The sequence below is a fragment of the Pleurodeles waltl genome, chromosome 9 (genome assembly GCF_031143425.1).
Source record: "Pleurodeles waltl isolate 20211129_DDA chromosome 9, aPleWal1.hap1.20221129, whole genome shotgun sequence".
NCBI lineage: Eukaryota > Metazoa > Chordata > Amphibia > Caudata > Salamandridae > Pleurodeles > Pleurodeles waltl.
This window is the reverse complement of record NC_090448.1, coordinates 740,588,230-740,609,638: the sequence shown is the minus strand read 5'-3', so window position 1 is coordinate 740,609,638 and position 21,409 is coordinate 740,588,230. Positions and strand designations below refer to the sequence as shown.

General features: G+C 41.8%; 1 protein-coding gene across 1 annotated transcript in view; it reads left to right on the top strand.

Annotated features, from left to right (window-relative positions):
- The first annotated feature begins 10,057 nt into the window (after positions 1–10,057).
- Positions 10,058–21,409, top strand: part of DRAP1 (DR1 associated protein 1) — a 97,459-nt gene continuing 86,107 nt past the window's right edge. Inside the window, exon 1 of the mRNA XM_069207853.1 lies at positions 10,058–10,329. Coding sequence (XP_069063954.1) covers positions 10,288–10,329 — 42 coding nt within the window. The 5' untranslated portion in view covers positions 10,058–10,287. The remainder of the gene's footprint in view (positions 10,330–21,409) is intronic.

Genomic DNA, 21,409 nt, shown 5'->3' with positions numbered 1-21,409 from the left:
AGCTGGCTGCCTGATCTTGGGCAATTACGCCCTATTGTAGGTGGAGTACAGGTAGTGATTTCTATTGTAATAATGCTATGTTGCTGTATACAATGCATACCTAACTTGATTGCAATGTTTAGACCAAAAAGGGTTGCTTTTAGACCAGTATGTAATGAGAGTCACTGGTCAAAGGGTGGAGTGTAATGCTATCTGTATTTAACTCCTGACTCCATCTTGACCTCTGACTCCATTGTGTGCTTAACTTAGCTTCAGGCGCCTGGCCTCACATTGGTGGCGCAGGGTTTTTCCACACCAAGTATATTTTCCACATGGAACGTGTTTGCTCTGCTTCCCACTAGCACCAGGATGCACTGTGCAGGAACATAACATAGGGGATGTGGACAGTAGATGTGATAAGACAGTTTCAACTTGGGAATGTTTCAATGTTTTCATTAAGGAAAAGTACTGCTCTTCTGTCCCTGGAATGCGCATGAGGCAGGGCCCATTCCTTTGCGTGTTTTCAACGCAGACCGAGTTCAGCCAGCGCTTGAATTTCATAGCTTACTTGAAAGAAGGGGGGAGGTTGTTAGAACCTTCCTCTCAGGCTTGTTTGAGGTATATAAGGTGGGGAAGCTTGGCACTGAGGGAGAAAGAACTCATTTTGGGGGTGGACGCACTGCCCAAATCAAATCCTATCAGGAAGGTTTTTCCTGTCTCTGCTGTCCCCAGTTCCTCAGCTTGATGTTGGCAAGGATGATACTGGATTCGATCCCCATGGTGATGTATTTTTATTCTTAATTATCTAGCTTGGCTGTATATATATATATATATATATATATATATATATATATATATATATATTTATTTAATATCATTATGTTCACTGTCGATGTATTGCACTTTTTCTGCCTGTCATTGTTTAACTGCTGAGGGTGAGGAGGCAAAGACGCTTTTGCGTTGACTTGAACTGCGTGATTTATATGTAGCCAGTGAGTTGCTCTGAAAAATACAGTGCATTAGTTGCCATGCCATCTAAACATGCATAGTGGTTAAATGCCTCCTTTCGTACTGAGTCGGGCTTCAGTGTACAAAGGAATTCCTAGAAAGGTGCCCATATGTCAGGGGGTCACGACTTTTCCATCATAAGTTCCCAGTAGAAGGTTAGCTGTTCCTGACAGTAAGCGCTGTTTCTCAGCTAGTCCACTCTGCGTGGGCCGCCGCTCTGCCCCGAGCACATCACAACCTTGAGCTTTGCTAGCAACAAAAGCAGTCGCACAACCTCAGAAGCTCAGCCTGAACTTCCTTAACATATCCCATAAGCGCAACCGCAGGGGAACGCAGCAGCGCCAGGCCATAGACAGCATCAACTACGTCAAAATCCTCCTGCCAAAATTGTTGTATGTGATTACATGCCCAGGCGGAGTGAGGGAAGTCAGCCCCAAATGCAAAGCATCTCAAGCATTTGGAACCAGTGCAAAGGCCCACACAATGGAGTCACACTGGGGTATAGTAAAGGCGATGTAAAAACTTGAATTGAATTAGGCGCAACTGATAATTTGGAGAGAGGGTGCGCATATGTGCTCAGCGGTAACTCCATACTTCGGCAGATATAGGCATACTCAAAACTATCTCCCACTCGTCTCTAGCACTTGGTCGAGTCGCCAGTGCTGCCCTTTGCATGGTCATGTATAACCGAGTGATCAGCCACCTGGGAGTCGGGGTAGAGTATAGCACTTCCAAAGCCTGAAACACTAGTGGTGGTGAAGGGGATTCAACATATAGCTCATGTATTGCGACCCAAATTTGAAAATAGGTGGATCTATGGAGTAAGGTATGGTACGGTTCAGAGAGCGCAAGGTCAGGTGAGATAAATTGTCTCTCTAGGTATAAGGATCCCATTGTAGTGAGCTGCATTCCACCCAGGAGTACACCCACCCCCGTTTCACAAGTGATGGGAAGTAATAGTTGGTCTATCAGTGGCATTGCGGGGGCATATAATGAGAAACTATGGGTTCTTCTGTTTAATGCATACCATGCTAAAACCATACAGGCCACCGTCTCCACCCCAGCGCGGGTAGCACGGAGGCAATAAAGTGCACAAGACAATTTACATGGCCAGGTCAGGTCCTGCTCAGGTGCAGGCTAGGGCAGTTTTGTATGGGATATATCCACAAATGGGCAAATTGCGTCTGTGCACAATTATAGTAGTGATCCATATCTGGTGCTGCTAGACCTCCCAACTCAAATGGAAGTTTAAGCAGCTCCCACAAAATCATAGGTTGCTTGCCCGCCCACACCACATCAGTAATGAATGCAGACTCTTATTAAATTGGCTAGTTAATGGGATTGAGAGGTTGAGAAGGAGGTACAAGAACTTGGGGCGAACCCCACCATCTTAGTGATCGCAATATGTCTGGTGAGGGACAGGGGTAGAGTCCGCCACAGGTCGACCCTCTCTTGAAGCCAGGAGGCCGCTCGACCATAGTTTACCACCCACAACTCACTTACATCCCTACTCAGCCAGATACCCAAATAGTGGACCGGCTCCTCTGCCCACTGTAGGGGGTAAACAGACACAAACAGCCTGACGCAGGGCATGAAAGGGCAGATAACTGATTTTGTCCAGTTGATCTTGATGCCCGACACTTCCTCAAAACTGAGGAATTCATATATAATAGGGTCTAAGTTGACCCATGGGTTCTTTATATAAGGAGTGACGTCATCTGCGTACTAAACACCAGGATCAGACGTTGCTGGAAGGTCAGCCCACACTGATTGTGATTTTGCAGGAGTTGAGCAGCTAACAGCTTCATGCCCACTGCAAACAGCAGCGGCGAAAAATTCCAGGCAATCACCGTTGGGGCCATAAACCGACACCAGCTGAAAGGGTCGGTCAGTCAGGACGCCTAAGAGCAGCACATACTTCCTCGCTGGCTCACAAATCACCCATCTACCAAGATAATCCTTTGCGTCTGATGATAGCAACCCCCCTGTCATAACGAGAGTAGGTGGTAACATTCCCCCATCCACCCTGCCCGCAAGCACTGTTTAGATTCTGCAATAAGGTGGACCTCCTGAAGCATGCAGATGTCAATAGCATGGCTGTGCAAATAAGCAGATGTCTGGCACATCTTGCGTGCATCATTTAACCCTCTAATATTCAATGAAAGGAATTTTAACATGAAGGTATTGGAGTGAGGCATGCTGTAGTCTCATTGTTACCGTAACACTGCAGTGTCAAACTGTAGTAGGCATGATGTGTGCAGAAGCGTAGAGGGCATGATGAGGAGGGACAAGGGGCAAGACCAATAAATGAACCTTTACAGACTATATCCAAAACCTAACATACCTCCCGCCACCCACGTCGGTCCCCCAGCCGGGCCAGACAACCAAGCCCCTCCTATCAAAATACCCACAACGATGCCCAGAATTGGGGGGTTTAACAATGTCCACTAACTTATCCTTGGTGCGCTGGAAAGGCCGACATGTTCCATCCCCAAGGAGGGATGGGTGGTCTGGAGAACTAGGAAAAATAATGAGAGGAACAAGAAGCCATCAGTGGGGCCAACCACCGTAGATAAAGTCAAATGGGTTTCCCTCAACAGCACATTCAGAAGAGTCGCTGTCCGACCGCCTCAGGAGAGTCTTGACATACTTCGCATCCTGCTTAGGGTCTGTGAAGAAGTGAAGCTTGCCGTTGTGCTGTATTCACAATTTGGCAGAGTAGAGCAGAGAATCAGGCAGTTGTTGACTTAGCGAACATTAAACAGGTAGGAAGTCTCTTCACACCACCTGGACTGCCGGAGTGTAGTCTGGAAATGTGTTGGCCATCCTCCCATCCAGATGTGCGTCGCTCAAGCTGGTGAAGCCTTGAGTCATGATCATCCACTCTTGTCCTTAACTCGATCCTTACGGTCAGTAAGGAGGTCCAGTTTAGCGTCAATGCCCACCAGACTTTGCTTTAGGTCCAGAAACATTGCCTTGACTGAGGAGGACTGCAATGCCACCCCCGCAAGACAGGCTCTTCCCCCTCCGGCCCCCCATTATCCAAAGTTTTCAATTTTTTGCAGGCATCGAATGATAATTTAGTCTGCTTCCGGTCCAATTCCCCCATATTTACCTTTTAGTGCACGTACCAGTGCCAGCAAGGATGACGGACGGCCAGTTCACCACTGTGCTTCTCTGGTGTGGCAGGTGGCATCTGCCAATATCACAGCGCCCCGACCCACCAGCATGCAGCCACGGGTAAGGGCAACCCCCAGACTGTGGACAAATAAATGCGGCCGACCTCCAGTCACGAGCTGCACGACGTGGATACTACTATCCATTCTCTACTGAATCTTCCCTCAACTAAGGGGCATTTTAAGTGAGGGAACTGTGTTGCTTGTAATTTGACTACCAATACTGAAGTGTTTTATCATTATGATGTACACCAAGACCTTAATTTATCTTCCAATTGTAACTCTAGCAATGTCATTTATTACACCCATGCTCCCTTGCAATGTGGTTTACATTGGTCAGACCACACAGAAAGTAAAAATCAGGATATCCCAACACAAAAGCAGAATTCGCTGTAAAATCAACACAGCACCCCATGGTCGAAAACTTTCTCCTGAATGCTCATACGGAGAATGACTTTTTTGGGCAAGTTATTGACATGTTAAGATCTCAACCCAGAGGATGAGCTATGCAATACCTGTTGAATAAACGTAAATGTAAATGGATCTTCAAATGTCAATCTGTATCTAATGGATGGAACACCCAAGATGAATGGAACACTATTATTTGAATAAATTGTGTTTTTTCTCTTGTGACTGTTTACCTATGAGTGATACCCAGGACACATCTTGACATAGATGACACCATAATTTATTTATGTCTGATATGATTTATTTTTGTATCCTTGTATCTTTTCTTTAATTTGTGTTGTTCATTATGTGAATAATGTCCTATTGTGTAAATATTTCCATAGTGTGTTAACATTCATTCATGATTTATCATTTGTGGCTATTACGTTGGGCATTTATACGTTTGTTTAAATCCTTTGTATGTAGATTGTTTTTCTTTAAGTTTTCCATAATGTATTTAATCTAGGTTTCATGATGATTTTATTATCTCATTAATTGAATGGGGTTCCAATCATTCCTCTATCCCCCCTCTGTTCCCCACTTATGTGTGACTACTCGATCTTTTGAGAAGGAAAAAACTGAAAAAGTATAGCAACGGATATAAAACATATTGATGGAATAAATTGTTTTACATACTTATTGCCTGTATTCTCTTTTTTCTCAAATGTCTTGTTTCTCTCTCCCTGGGTATAACATACACAATTATGTTAAAAACGTGTGGACAAATTGAATTGCTCTCTTTGTATTTAAGGATATACACTGTTTTTTAGAGTTGATTAATTCTTAGTGAACCATTGTTTTCTTTGATATTGTATAATGTCTGAGGTTCTCTAATGTTTTGGGTTTACCCTTGTTTATAATATTAATACAATCACAGCCATGTAAATATATCAAAACGTCAACATAAGTGTGCAGTACGACAAAAACTACAGTACAAATAGTTCAAAGAGAAATAAAAATGCATAACTTCTAAACAGAAAGCTCATTCCCGAATCAAAATACTGTTAGTCATATAAAAGTAATAGAGACATGTAAACAACCTCTTTTTTGCTGTTTGGCAGTCATGTTAGCAACTACTTTGCATTTCTTGTGATATAGCATTTTCAATTTTATGACTTTTTTTATTTGTTAAATGATTGACTGTTTTCTGTTTAGGTCTTATTTTTGGCTACCCAGACTTTCTGGTTGGTAGCTACTTATTATTAATTCACTTAGTGCCCACTATATATATATTCCCCGCCTTGAGGTGCCTCCGATTCCTGCACGCTACTATTTTGTCTCTCCTTCTTGAGTAATAGGCATCAGTCACATACCCTTCAGCTCCCTTTCTAACCTCATAGTCTGATCAGCTCACTCAAAAATCTTAGATTGGGTTTTTGCAGCCAAGGAACAGGGTTCCATGATAGATCCGGATGTCCTTGATGGCTTAGGCAATGTCAATTATGCCCTTTCCTTGGAACATCACTGTTTCATTCTCTTGAAAATAGACCCTATGTTGTGCGATCTTGCAACTAATAAGGCTGGTCCTTCAGCTAAAGGACTTTTATTTAGGCTTCTCTTTTGTCAAGGAGGTACTATGTTTTTGTAAAACATTTACTCGCTTGAACAGAGGCCAATCTGCACTTAAAAAGGTCCTCACCCCTATCTGTTTCCCAGGGCTGGCAGAGGTAGATGTTTCTTGTAACAGATTCACTCCTTCAGAGGACCCCAATGTTGTCCATCTGCCTGGAAAGACAACCAAACAGGTGCCTCCTTCTTCCCTCCAGGGTCACACAGGCCACTTTCAACACAGAGGTGTCCACGGTGTGTTGCACACTCTTTTCAAGTTGCGGCATCTCTCTTCTTTCCCTGTAGAACTGGGGAACAGAATCTGACATTTCGCACACTATTGAAAACAAATAATGCTGGATGTGTGGATTCTTTAAACAGTCATTGGTTTCCCTGTAGAGTTTTATGCAACTCCCATTGAGGCTCCTCTGCCTAGGCAGATCCATTTTTCAACACACAAGTAAAAGTTCATTTATCAAGAGATCTCTTCACTTCTCCAAAAATAAGCTATATCTTCTTGCTGTACCCCTTTCAGAGGTTTCGTTGTAGACAAGAAAAGGGGAGGTTTTTGTCTGGTCATCCACCTCAAAGATTTCAACATGTAGCTCCTTTACAGGCATTTTAAAATGGTGGGGCTAGCTATATTGAGAGACCTCATAAGAGAAGGCAACTTCATGATCAGATTGAATCGGAAGGACACCTATTTAACAATCCTGATTTTTCCACCTTATCTACACTTCCTGCAATTGCAGTAGAACCATACTACTTATGAATTTTTGTCTCTACCTTTCAGTCTCTCCTCACCTTCTTGTAACTTTACTAAGTTGCTCAAGCCAATAACCATCTTTTTGAGAGCCTCGGCATTCTCCTGAATATATAGCTAAGTGACTTCCTATTGATGTTACCAGATTACATTCAATTCAAACAACAGTTGTACCTGACAATCACTCTTTTAGATTACTTGGGCTTTGTGATTACCTCATGTCAGGTCAGAACCCATCAAAACAAATGATCTTTCAATGGTTTGACATAGATTCCGTCTCTGCTACTCTAGTCTCTCCATTCACAAGAAGGAGAGTCACAAAGTCCTATAGAAAGAGACACTCACACTTCACTGGCTTACCTGGCTAGTGGGTCTTCTGCCTACCTCCACAGAAGTGAATTTCCTGACTTGCGTCATTATCGTACCCTTCAGCGTCTCAAATTATGGCACTTGAAAAAAGGTCTTGCTTACTCAGAACTAGTTCCCCTGACCACAAGAATTTGTCAAGAACTACAAATGATGGCTCAATCACATGGATGCATGGAATAGGAGGGCCATTTCTGGTGTTGTTACAGACATGGTGATAGAGTCACAAGTGAGCCACCTGTAATGAGGTGTAAGATGTGAAGAAGTGACAAAGGGAAGTTGATGGTGCAAAAAATTACTGTCTCTTCACATCAACTGCCTCTGATTACTGGCAGGTTCCTTTGTGATGTGTTCTTTCTCCCCTCAACTAACCTAATGCTGAAAATGGACAATGTACTCTGTGGTCCAATAGGTCAACTGTCTTGGAGAAACAAGATCCAGTATTCTAGCAGAGATTGCCAAGGACTTTTGGCTTTGCAGCTTGACCCACAATTTCTCAATAACAACCTTTCATTTGCCAGCAAACAGAACTCTGTGGAGGCTGGAATTCCTGAAACTTCAGGGGTTCCAGGGAATGGAAGCTAGATCCGTCCTTGTTTTCCAAAATTATGGTGAAATGGGGCACGTATCACATGGATCTATTTTCATCTCATCTGACTTTTCAATTACTATTGGTCTACAGCTGGGGGCAGGATCCTCTGGCAGTGGCGACAAATGTATTTTTGCATAGTTGGAAGGATTGGAATTATGCCTTTCCTTTGTTCTCCATGATTTTAAGTGTAGCTTTCAAAGTCAGTAAACAATCAACGGAATTAGTATTGATTTTGCTTTTGTGGAGAACACATAACTAGTTCCTGCTCCTTCCGGAGCTTTTCTTAAGAGCTTCACCTCGTTTTTCCACTGTTTCTAAATCTCTTCCTGGACCCTCTGGGTCAATGATACCTGCTAGTAATGCTTTCTCAGCTGAGATTGGTAGCATGGAGATCTTCCGTAGAAGCTAGCAAATGGCCCGACTTTCAGAACAGGCTCTTGTACTCATTAACAAAACTCGTTCTGATTCATCTCACAAAAGTAACAAATTGGCCTGGAACAGGTGGTAACGCAGCTGCATGAAACAGAGTTTGGATCCCATGCATCAGATATAACTTGTGCCATTATTTCCTTGCATCTTAAGTGTTGGATGGGCTGACTTACAGAACGATCATTTCTTAGAAATTAACAATAACAGCCTGTAACATTCCAGTTACTAACAGGTCTTCTTGCAAACAGCCTCTGCTTTCCAAATTTAAGAGGTATCAGATTTTCTGCTTCTCCTTAACCCAGGTGTTTAGTCCTATGGGGTGTTTCACTGATTCTGAGAATTATTTAATCTCAGCCTGATACCGCCTCCATGTCAAGGAAGCAACTTTCTCTGCTGTCCTTACTTCTTTGTTGGATCTCTTGCAAATATGTTTCATGCGTTCAAGGCCTGAATTTAGCAGGTAGGTTCACTCCTGAGGGAATCTGTGTAATTTCCAAAATAACCTATTTGGCAACAAGACAAATCTCCTTTCGGTCTTTTCCATGAAACCAACAGCTACCAGTTGCTCATTGCCTTTGAGAACATGAAAAGGCCCCTTCTTCCTTTGAGAAATTCTCCTTCTGGTCACCTGCTAATTTCATTTGTGCATCCACACACCCCTGTCTCTTGTTCTGCATAAGATAGTTGGGTCAAATCGATCTTATCTGAGGCAGGCATTGAAACTTGTGTTTGACAACTGTTCAGTCAGGGGAGCATTGCTTTCAAAATATTTCACTGTTGGAGCACATCTTGAGAAATTATCTGAATGTTAGAGGGGTTCTCACACTCAATGTTTAAGGAGTTCTATTACAAACCAGTAACCAATCCTGTTATGATGACTGATTATACCCTGTAAACTTGAATAATCTGAAGCTTCCAATTCTGCCAAAGAATCAAAATATGGAAAGCATCTGCGAACGAGAATATTAAATTATATCAAGGACACGTCAAGAGGATTATCTCACCAGTATTGTACTGGATTTAAATGATCTACGTCTTGACATGTTTTTCAAGTTACTCCCGAGATGTATTTATTCAATTTACTATTTAGTATGTTGTTTTTCAGGTTCAGAACTAAAGAATGATTCCTTGCATCGTTCATGCAAATAGAACTTCTCCTTGCAGCAAGATGAGGCATTGTACTGTTCCTATGACTACCGGGATTGTGATTGGTGGCTGGTTATATGCTTATGGGACATGTAGTTTTTTTCGCCTTGAATTATGGGTACTACAGTCTTCGCCCCACTACTCCCTTATGTCGATTCTTTTTTTCTTTTGCTGTATTTCTATTGCTGCTATTGTATTAAAGCAGAAAAGAAAAGACATAATCCGTGCCTCAGTAGAAATTATTTTTTTTGTTCCCAAAGATTTCGGGTCTTATGTAACCATGACATGACCGCTACAAGAACAATACTAATTGGAACCATGTTTTTAATTTAGTTGTTCTTAACACTTTCCAAAATATGCGTTACTTTCTCAACCTAGCATCCTAAGGCTGGCCATGTTCCTGTGATGAGGACATTGAGGCATAGGTACTAAAATGAGCTCTCTTTTACAAAATGAATGGTGAGTTTCAAAGTCTAAAACACAGACAGAGATTCTACAATTCCCTTCTTGAATCGTGCCACAGTGTGACGCCAAAAATGGACACTCTCCAACGCTAAATTCAAGATGGCATCCATTGTGACACACCATATGTGGTCACGAGCCACAGACACCTCTCAAGATGGCCGCCAAAGCGACGCGAAAAGAGCGACGTTTTGACTGAAGTCAAGCCACCGCTGCTTCTGAAGATAGTCTCTTTTCTACTTCTACAGAGCTAGGCAGGCGCTGGGACCCCTGCGGTTACCGGCTCCCGCGGGCGGCGGCGGCGGCGCTGCAACGGCTCTTGTGGCGGCACCGGTGGCTGCTCCTTGTGTACGGTGTGTGAAGAGACAGCCATGCCAAGCAAGAAGAAGAAGTACAATGCGCGCTTCCCACCGGTGAGACCCTGTGCTTAATTCGCTGGGTCGCCCTAAAACAACCCCATGTAACCCATCCTTCTAAAACCAGGAACTCCAAAATCAAGAGTCTTCCGTCCCACAAACCTGTCGGACCCCCAATACTACTCCTCAGATTGTTAGCTCTACTATAGCGTGACGTCCCCGGAAATTGGCCTAATGTACTGAGTTCCGCCTGCCGCCTTTGTTATGAGTAGAAATAACGTGATGCCTTTCAGAACAGTTAAAGATCTTTGCAAAGTCTCCACTTACATTGGAAGCGATGGTACTTCCTGCATCCTCTCTTAAACCTGACTTCGGCACCCTGTTTCTTTGAGGGATTCTTCCCTCTAAGAGACGAACGTTGTTTTCTAGAGGTGCCCTCACCCCCCCCCCACCCATTCTTTTGAGCTGGCCGCCACCGTTTTATAGTTCTGGGTCTGAAAACCCATAACCCTTTTTATAGTTCTGGGTCTGAAACCCTAAAACCCATCACCCCGCCCCCGTGAGACCGCTTAGGTCTCTTCTTGTGGGCCTTCCATCGCAGAAGCCAAAAAAGGAAACCTTTTATAGAATGCCAAATTAGTATGTTAAGCAGATCCCAGTTACATTTAATAATTACGAAGTGCCTCCAGTATTGGGTACAGTAGGTAACAGAAGTAGTCTGAGATTTAAATCAAGTTGTGAATGTAATGTGAAATTATCAACGTGGACGAAGGGATTATCTCAAATGGTAACTTCTACTAGCGAAGGTTGAAACAACTTTCTTTATAACAAAATCAAAGTGTGACATGACGGTAAAAGTTGGTTGATACAAGTTGTCTTCAGTATATTTAACACAAAAGAGCCAATCCATCCGTAATATCAGCTAAGGGGGTGGGTGGGGGGGGGGGGGGGTTCTGCAGGATCCCATTCTTTTAGTAATCTCGGTTGTGGTCATGTTCCTGTGTGGTAGTATGCTTTGTGGTCTGGGGATAACTTGAGTGGCGCTGGCCTCAATTTTAAGTGCTCAAAGTACACAAAAAATGTGGGACGTACATCCAATTTGGTAGCCATCTTGGGTGGGGGAAGAACGACAGAAATTAGCTTTTCAGGTTACGTAATGCGTATCAGGCTTATAAGGGGCTTGATAGTGACAATACAGGAAAGTAGGTGTTAGAGGAAAATGAGGAAATAGTGTGGATTCAGAAATCTGGGAGAGCCATGGGAGGTGCAATATTGGAAGTAATTGCATGTTGTCTGGTGTTGGTTACTTTTGTGAGTAAACAGTATGCATGTTTAGGAAACAAGGTATTAGTGCTTACATGACTAAAACAATAATGAATAATCAGTGGTTATAATGTATGTCTTTGAGAAGGTTCACATATAGTTTGCAACAGCGTAGGCTTGTCAGACCTTATTTTAAATAGCAAGTTATCTAACTGGCAATCATCTTGGAGAGGAGGGAACTATCAGACAATTCATAAAACTAACAAAATGCCAATGGGACTATTTTCTTTGATGAGAAAGCTAGGTCACCAACATGTCTCTGGGCAGTAGGTGTTCCCGTAGGGTAGATGTACTAGAAAAAAAGAAAATAAGTGATGTCTCAGACCAATCTATGAAGAAATAGATGGCCTAGTCTAGCTCAATGAATAGGAAGAAGGATGCAGAAGGTGGGTGATAGTTTGTGTTTTTGTGTCTGTATTTATAAGTCAATAAGTGTTTTATAAAGTGCAGTTACTCACCCGTTAGGGTCTCAAGGCGAGGGGAGGGGTGTAGCGTGTTCCGGAAGCTGGATTAAAAAAGCCATGTCTTCAGTTCCTTCGTGAAGCTGGGGAGGGAGGTGGTTTGTCTGATGTGGATGGGTAGCACGTTCCAGGCGGTGGCTGCGAGGCAGGAGAAGGAGTGACCTCCTGTTCTGGTTTTCCTGATGCGGGGTACATCTGTGAGAGAGAGCTGGGGTGAGTGTAGGGCCCTGTGGGGTACGTGGAAGTTGTCGCTGGTTAAGGTAGACTGGGCTGGTGTTGTGGAGGTCTTTGTGTGCGTAGGTGAGGATCTTCATAAGTCCATTAAAGTACTTAAATAGGTTGCATAAGATGTGTATCTCGTGTATTGAGTTCTGCTAATGTGGACAGTGATAGTTAAGTGACATGACATCCAGATTTGCGTAGTAATATGCCCAACTTTGTGATACATTGTGAGGAATTGTTATACCAGATAGTAATAGAAACAATATAGATATCATTTTAGACAGTTTTCCAAAATTATAGCAGTTTGCTGTATATTGTAGATGGGATTAAGTATGCCAATAGTTCTTAGTTGCAGAAATGGTATTGTATATATTTAATGATATTTCATAAATGTCCCTAAAAGCATTCTGGTTAGTGGTACATAGAAGTGAAACTGTATTATATGTGAAGCACAGTAAATTAGGTAAGCATGTGATTTTGTGTTGATGTTTCATACATGTTCCCATGGTCACTTGGCTTGTAGCCCATGGTAGATGGTGCAATATTGGAAGTAATTGCATGTTGTCTGGTGTTGGTTACTTTTGTGAGTAAACAGTATGCATGTTTAGGAAACAAGGTATTAGTGCTTACATGACTAAAACAATAATGAATAATCAGTGGTTATAATGTATGTCTTTGAGAAGGTTCACATATAGTTTGCAACAGCGTAGGCTTGTCAGACCTTATTTTAAATAGCAAGTTATCTAACTGGCAATCATCTTGGAGAGGAGGGAACTATCAGACAATTCATAAAACTAACAAAATGCCAATGGGACTATTTTCTTTGATGAGAAAGCTAGGTCACCAACATGTCTCTGGGCAGTAGGTGTTCCCGTAGGGTAGATGTACTAGAAAAAAAGAAAATAAGTGATGTCTCAGACCAATCTATGAAGAAATAGATGGCCTAGTCTAGCTCAATGAATAGGAAGAAGGATGCAGAAGGTGGGTGATAGTTTGTGTTTTTGTGTCTGTATTTATAAGTCAATAAGTGTTTTATAAAGTGCAGTTACTCACCCGTTAGGGTCTCAAGGCGAGGGGAGGGGTGTAGCGTGTTCCGGAAGCTGGATTAAAAAAGCCATGTCTTCAGTTCCTTCGTGAAGCTGGGGAGGGAGGTGGTTTGTCTGATGTGGATGGGTAGCACGTTCCAGGCGGTGGCTGCGAGGCAGGAGAAGGAGTGACCTCCTGTTCTGGTTTTCCTGATGCGGGGTACATCTGTGAGAGAGAGCTGGGGTGAGTGTAGGGCCCTGTGGGGTACGTGGAAGTTGTCGCTGGTTAAGGTAGACTGGGCTGGTGTTGTGGAGGTCTTTGTGTGCGTAGGTGAGGATCTTCAGAAGTCCATTAAAGTACTTAAATAGGTTGCATAAGATGTGTATCTCGTGTATTGAGTTCTGCTAATGTGGACAGTGATAGTTAAGTGACATGACATCCAGATTTGCGTAGTAATATGCCCAACTTTGTGATACATTGTGAGGAATTGTTATACCAGATAGTAATAGAAACAATATAGATATCATTTTAGACAGTTTTCCAAAATTATAGCAGTTTGCTGTATATTGTAGATGGGATTAAGTATGCCAATAGTTCTTAGTTGCAGAAATGGTATTGTATATATTTAATGATATTTCATAAATGTCCCTAAAAGCATTCTGGTTAGTGGTACATAGACGTGAAACTGTATTATATGTGAAGCACAGTAAATTAGGTAAGCATGTGATTTTGTGTTGATGTTTCATACATGTTCCCATGGTCACTTGGCTTGTAGCCCATGGTAGATGGGACAAAGTTTGTGAGGTACGAAGAGTAAACCAGCAAAAGTAATTAATAGAAGCTTTCATCTTGTAGTCATCATTATCCTAATAAAAGGGAAGCTATAACACAGGAGGTAAGAGATACCTGAGTATTCAGTCCATTCCTAAAAGGGTATGTACATATGATTGATTATTTTTCTGGGAATATTAAGGATTTCTGTAGCTCATAGGAGAGGGGAGTCATGATGTAAGGTTAGTGGGGTTAAAGGTTAGTGGAACCTGTATAGAAAATAATTGTTCAAGGGCCTTTTTCCAAATTAATGGGTTGTGGTCTCCCATGGTGAGAAGTCAAGGGAAAGAAGACTGGCATGTGTTGTTATTCTAAGCGTCTGTGCTGGTGTTCTGCTTTGCTTCAGACTGAGAGGGAACAAAGCAAAAGGAATGCAAACAATGCAGCACTCTTAGTCTGAGTAGTGAATTTATTAAGGCACTTTCCAGGTTACACAAAGATAATAATGTGAGCATTTAATGTGAATGCAGCAACACAACTGCCACTCTTAAAATAATCACAACAGTGGAATAATAAAAATCAAAGAAAATGCAATACATCAACACTGATTTTTTTTTATAAAAAAAAAAAAAAATATATATATATATATATATATATATATATATATATATCGACTACATATATTTATGCATGCACACAGTTGTAGTGATATGTGTGTTTTGACCACTGACTTCGTGTTGCACCGCTTTGCACCTGGCTTAGCTGTCCACCGTCACATTAGTGGTCACCAGTTACATACTCCATTTTGTATTCAGATTAGCTTCAATGCCACGTTAAAAGCTGCAAGTGATATTCCATGGTGTACAATGTGCATTCTGTCTTGTTTTCATACTTTTTCCCCACCAAGGGCTTTGGTTGATAAGAATGTACTCAGACGGCAGGAAACGGGCTTGTTTTGGGTTGGCACCTTTGGATTGTGGCCACATCCCGACGTGTTATTTTCAATGCTAGCCGAAAGCAGTCAGCATTTTTTAATTATCTAAACCTCTGCAGGGGTTGGGAAGTCTGGAATTTTCATCTCTTGTTTGTTTGAAGTATAAGAGGCTGAGACCAGATGGACCGGGGACAGAGCAGATCTCGGGCGCATCCAGGACGCTGGAGTGCGTCATCTTTCCTGTGAGGATAACTGATCTCTCTCTCCTTGATCGATTCTGGGATCTGGCGATTTAATGCTGGTAGGAGAGAGATGAAGGAGTTTTGCCCTTTCCTCATGGTGATGCATACTTTTTTATTCATTATTTGCTTTGCATTATAATATAGATACATATATTTGCTGTGTATATTGCAGTGGAGTATAATTTGTGTATGTTTTCATTTCATTGCTGTGACCATTTTTAAACGTGTGCTTTCAGCATGCTAATCTCCTTTTAAGAAACCTTGCATAGTGAAATAATAAATGTCTTCTTTGGACTAAGCATTCCAGAGATTTTTGTCAGTGCATGAGTGTTACAGCTCAGTCATTAGTTAAGCAAAACAACAGTAAAGCTAGATATTAAGAATTAAAAATGCATCACCGTGGGGCTCAAATCAATCATCATCCTTTGTCTGCCCGCATCAAGCTATGGAAGCCATGACAACTGAGAGAAAAGGGAATGACCCCAATAGGAGTACTCTGAGCAATGCGTCCACTCTGAGATGAGTTCTTTCTCTCTCAGTGTCAACCACCGCTCAGTTCCCCACCTTATATACTTAAAATAAACTTAAGAGGAATGTTCTAGAAACCCCCTCCCTTGGAGTAAGTTGTGAAATTCAAGCGCTGGTCGTACCAGGTCAGTGTTGAAAAATACACTAGAGACTGGCTAGATCTCACTGTGTATTTCCAAGACTGAGCTGTACCCTTCTCTAACATAAACATACTCAGTCTGGTACATTCTTATCAGTTTTCTTTCAACATATTATGCGCCCTTCCCTGGTGACAAAAGCGAAAACATGTTAACAGGCTGTGCACGGAAAAACGGCGTTTGAGGCTAAGCACAAAATGGAGTCTGTGGTTAAATACAGATAGCATTACACTTGGTGAAGTTAGTAAAGCCAGGAGTTCATCGCTGCCTCTTTGTTGAGTCTGTAGCATACTGAGTCTGTCCCAGTAATAAGTTTGCTTTCCCTTCTTAATTTGAGTGCTTCACCACCTCCTGACATCTTTTGATATTTGCTCTAGTCACTCAAAACTGAACTATTTGTTATGCTCGTGGTGCGGTAGGAAATGTTTCTGTAATGGTATTTTGATGTCTGATTTATGGACGTTCTGTTTGTGAGTCTTTAATGGTCTGGTGGTGCTTGCAACATATGTGTTTGCAAGGGCATTGCGTTATGTAGATTACAAAGGTGGAAGTGCAATTAATCCATGAAAGTATGTTGTGTCAGGACCCATTACACAACATTATTTCTGTAGATATGATCTCTCCTAGTTTGTAGATCGAGCAATTGCGGCACGAAAAAAGCCTTTTGGGTTTGCCCAAGAATGTTATTTGCTGTTTACATTGATCCTTGAATGAAGATCAGCATAGTTGTTCCCTCTGCTTGCATACTTTCCTAAAACCAATTTGGGGATAATGTCGGATCGCACTCTGGGTTGGTGTATTGTTTCTGAGTAGGTGCTACTGCATCTATAGGATTTTTCAAATATAGAGGTGGGTGTTAATGTAGTTGGTAATGAAACCTTTTGGTTCTTCAGTCAGTCGAGTATGTTGTTTTGTTGTTTCGTGAATCAACATGGATTGATACATGTCAAACCTATTTGGCTGCTTGTTCTAGAGCAGTGGTTCCCAACCTGTGGTCCGGGGACCCCTGGGTGTCTGAGAAGCCTCCTCAGGGGGTCCGTGACAGCTTAGAAAATTAACAGATTAGGTCCCCAGCTTTCAGTAATTACTCAGTAGGGTTCCCCTGGCTCCAGTAACGATAAAGTAGGGGTCCACAGAAGTCAAAAGGTTGTGAATCACTGTTCTAGAGTTTTTCCAGCATAACCCCTACTGGCCAGACATTTGTATTTTTTTGTGAAGTTTTTTTAATTTTTTTTTTTTTTAACGTTGATAAATCTTGTCTTTACTGCATTTCTTTTGGCTTGAAGAAATTCACCCTTACGGATATTATGAATGATGATGTTCCTTCAGAGACAACTGTTTGTGTGTTGGATTGAATTGGAGGGGGATGTCCTTTCAGTGAATCTTGCTGTGAATCTGATTATCCTCAGTACAGATTGTAAGGTCCAGGTAGTCCACCTGTTTAGAAGTGGTCGAAGTTGCAAATATATCCCATCTGTAGGTGTTTATTTGGCTGATATATTACTGTAGTTGGGGGCCCTGCCAGATGATGACAATGTTGTCAATATAGGATCTCAGGCCATGGCACTTTAAGGTAGCATTTATGATGCTTGGGGAGGGGTGGAAAGTAAATTAGCCTTTGGTAAGTTTTCCTTTAAACGGACACATCATCTTTTTTTATTTTTTATTTTATTACTCTGTTTCATGTGTGTAGTGTATTTGAAAAAAATACTAAACCTTTTATAAAGATTGAAAACACTCAATTCAACATACTTTAAGTATCTTAAGAACTGTTGCAATTTTAAATGTTTTTTTCTTCTACATTTGTAAAGAAATCGCTGCACCACAGATGCTTCTTTTTCTTCTTTATTCTTCAGATAAGAAATACACATCCAACCCTGGCAGGTCTTATCAACAACTGCCTGCCTTACAATCTCATCATAACATTCCAGTTTCCTCCCAGTTGCTAAGCAGCCCACTAAGATTCCTTTGAATAGAATACGACATATCTCCCTTCTTACAATAACAAAATTATCAAAAAACAACAAGAAAAAAACAATAAATAACATAAACTAACACAAGAAAACACGTAAACACAACTACTCTGTATAATAATCTTTCATATATTCTGGTTTCTTGAATACTCTCTGTGACCTTCTCACCCCTCTTGACTCCTCGACACCACGGCCACACCCAACCTGCTTCTTCCACTCAGCTACTTCCATTTCACTGCATCTGACAACATCAGCCATATTCCATCTTTTACTGTCGCTTAAAACCACACTATAACACTTCACTCCCCCAACCATTTTTGGTTCTGACCACTTTGACAAACCCTTCCTGCCACCATGCCATACTCTGGTTCGCACCCAGTCCCCAACTGCAACCACACATTCCTTCGGTTTTCCCAATACACTTTCGTCATACTTCTCTTGCACCCCCTCCACTCTAAATGCAAGATTCCTTACACTTACACGTTTTTTACCAGCTTTCCCCATCCAACCAGGAACAGCTTTGGTACACGGTTTCCTTCCCTTCAACAAAACAAACGGGGTTTCTCGCGTCGTCGAATGCGGAGTCGTCCGATAATTCCATAGCATGTTTTTCACTTCAGTCCTCCAACACAAACCAGTCTGAATTGACAGTTGAATATTGTCACACAACACTCTGTTAAACCTTTCTACTAACCCCTTCTCTCTTGGATGTGCCACAGCTGTCCTCACATGGTTTACTCCACACAATGTTAAATAGTCCTCAAACTCAAACGAAGTAAATTGTGTCCCATTGTCAGTCACCACCTCCTCGGGATAACCTTCCCTTTTCCAAATTTCCTCACAAAATTCAATCACCACTCCAGCTTTAGTATCTTTGACGATACTAACTTCTGGCCATTTGGAGTGGTAATCTACCATAACCATGGCATAAAACTTTCCACCATCACCAAAATCAAACGGGCCACACACATCTATTGCTATCTTTTGCCATGGTTTAACAGGAAAAGGTACAGGAATGACAGGTGTCCTCTCACACACGTGTGTTTTGTCACTACAAGCCCAGCTTACACAATTTCTAACAAATCTTTCAACCTCTTTGTCCATGCCTGGCCACCAAAAATCTTCCCTGGCTTTCCTCTTCATACCCGACATACCACCATGTCCCTCATGTAGAATCTCTAAAACAGTCTGCCTCAACTTATGTGGCACTACCAACCTATCACCTCTCCTAAGTAAATTACTCTGTAATGACAACTCAGACCACACACTTTTGAAATTTGAAAACATACTGGTTTCATCACCCAATTCAGACCAACACTTATGCAAATTCCTTATTATTGCCTGAAGTTCAGTATCCTCCTGAACCGCCGCCTTCCAAACTTCCTCACTGATAGCCTTTGTCTTGATGTCTTGCAGGTCAGCCACAACCCATTCTTCCTCTTCTTCTCCACATACATTTTCTAATGGCAACCTCGACAAACAGTCCGCATTTACATTCATTATACCAGGCAAGTATTTTACTGTGAAAGTGTATTCCTGTAACCTATATAACCACTTGGCAATCCTAGAAGAAGCACGACTTGCACCTGCAGTAGTGAAAATGTCCACAAGCGGTTTGTGGTCTGTACGTAATTCAAAACTTCTACCCCACACATAGTTTTTAAAGTACGTGATGCCCCACCAACAAGCAAGAGCTTCTTTTTCTACAGCAGAGTATGTTGTTTCCGCTCCCTTCAATGTACGTGAAGCGAACGCTACCACACGTTCCTTTCCATTATGCACTTGCATTAGTACCGCACCCAACCCGTACATGCTTGCATCCGTTGTTATTATAGTGTGATAATGAGACACAAAAGGGTTTAATTCAACTGCTTCTATAATGTTTTTCTTCAATTTATCAAACGCTTGTTGGCACTCATCCGACCAGATATATTTTTGATTTTTTTTCATTAACACTCTTAAAGGATATGCTATGTCAGCGAAATTCCTCACAAACTTAGCATAATATTCCGCTAATCCAAGGAATGATCTCAGTTGATCTTTGTTAACTGGACTAGGTGCCCGCTCAATTGCTTCCATAAGATTAACCTTGGGCGTTATACCCTTCCATGAAATAGTATGGCCCAAATACTCAACACTGTGACATGCAAATTTACATTTGCTAGCCTCAACAGTCAAACCTGCATTCTCAAGAATATGGCATACTTTCTCCTGAATGGTATCATGCTCTTGTAAATCCTTTGTCCATACTAGCACATCATCCTGAAAAAACCTCACACCCTTTACACCACCCAGTAGATTTTGCATAACCCTTTGGAAAACAGCTGAGGCAGACGCAAGCCCAAACGGCATGCGCACAAATCTGAAAGCTCCCTCAGGCGTTATAAACGACGTGAGATGCCTGGACTCTGGGTGCAACATTATTTGGTGGTACGCACTGGATAAATCTAGGGTTGAGTACACCTTTCCCCCTTGAATACCACTCAATAGTTCATTAATATTAGGAATAGGATGTCTGTCTACCCAAATATTACTGTTAAGGTCCCTCAAATCTACACACATTCTAATCTTGCCATTAGGTTTGCGGGCCAAAACCACTGGACTCAACCATTCCGACGCTTCAATTCTCTCAATCACACCCAAACTCAATAATCTAGATAATTCAATTTTTAATGCATCTCTCAGAGCAACCGGCACACTCCTGACCTTATGTACACTGGGAACAGCCCCACTTTTCAGCACAATGCGATGTTGGAACTTCTGCAAACAACCTAACTCGCTATTGAAAAGATTTGGAAACTTCTTACTCCATTTTTCTGAACTCTCTTCCCCTACTGACAAAACCTGTCTTTCACTATTTGGATCTAACACAATCTTCAGCGTTCTTTGTTCATTCCATCCTAACAAACATCGACCATTTTCAACCACATACACATCACATATTGCCTGTCTTTGATTAAATAACACCTCCCCTTGAAAATATCCCAACACAGAAATTTTGTTGCCTCCATAACCCACCAAATCCACTTCCGCTTTAGCCAATTCGCCACCCTCCACTGCTTTCCACGTTGCTTTGTCAATTATGGTATAAGGTGAACATGAGTCAGCCCACACGTTTATCACCACACCATTTATGCTTATCGCACACTTAGGAGGTTTATAAGCAGTCTCCATGGATAAAACATTAAGCATTAAAATTTCAAAATGGTTATCCACTTCCTCACCGGAACACAACATCTGACCGTTAGAATACGATTGTTGTCCTTGATTACCATCTTGTAAACAATTTACATTTCTTCTGTTGTAAGTACTTTTTTTCTGATTACACATTTTCGAAAAATGTCCCCTTCTGTCGCACTTGAAACACTTAGCCTCTCTTGCAGGACAATTCATCGAGGATGCCAGATGTTTTATGCTTCCACATTTAAAACATTTCTTTCTTTCATCCATTACAGTCATATTTTTGCTGATTTTCACAGAATTTACAGCTTGTACTAGTGCAGCCTCGGTATCATTTCTA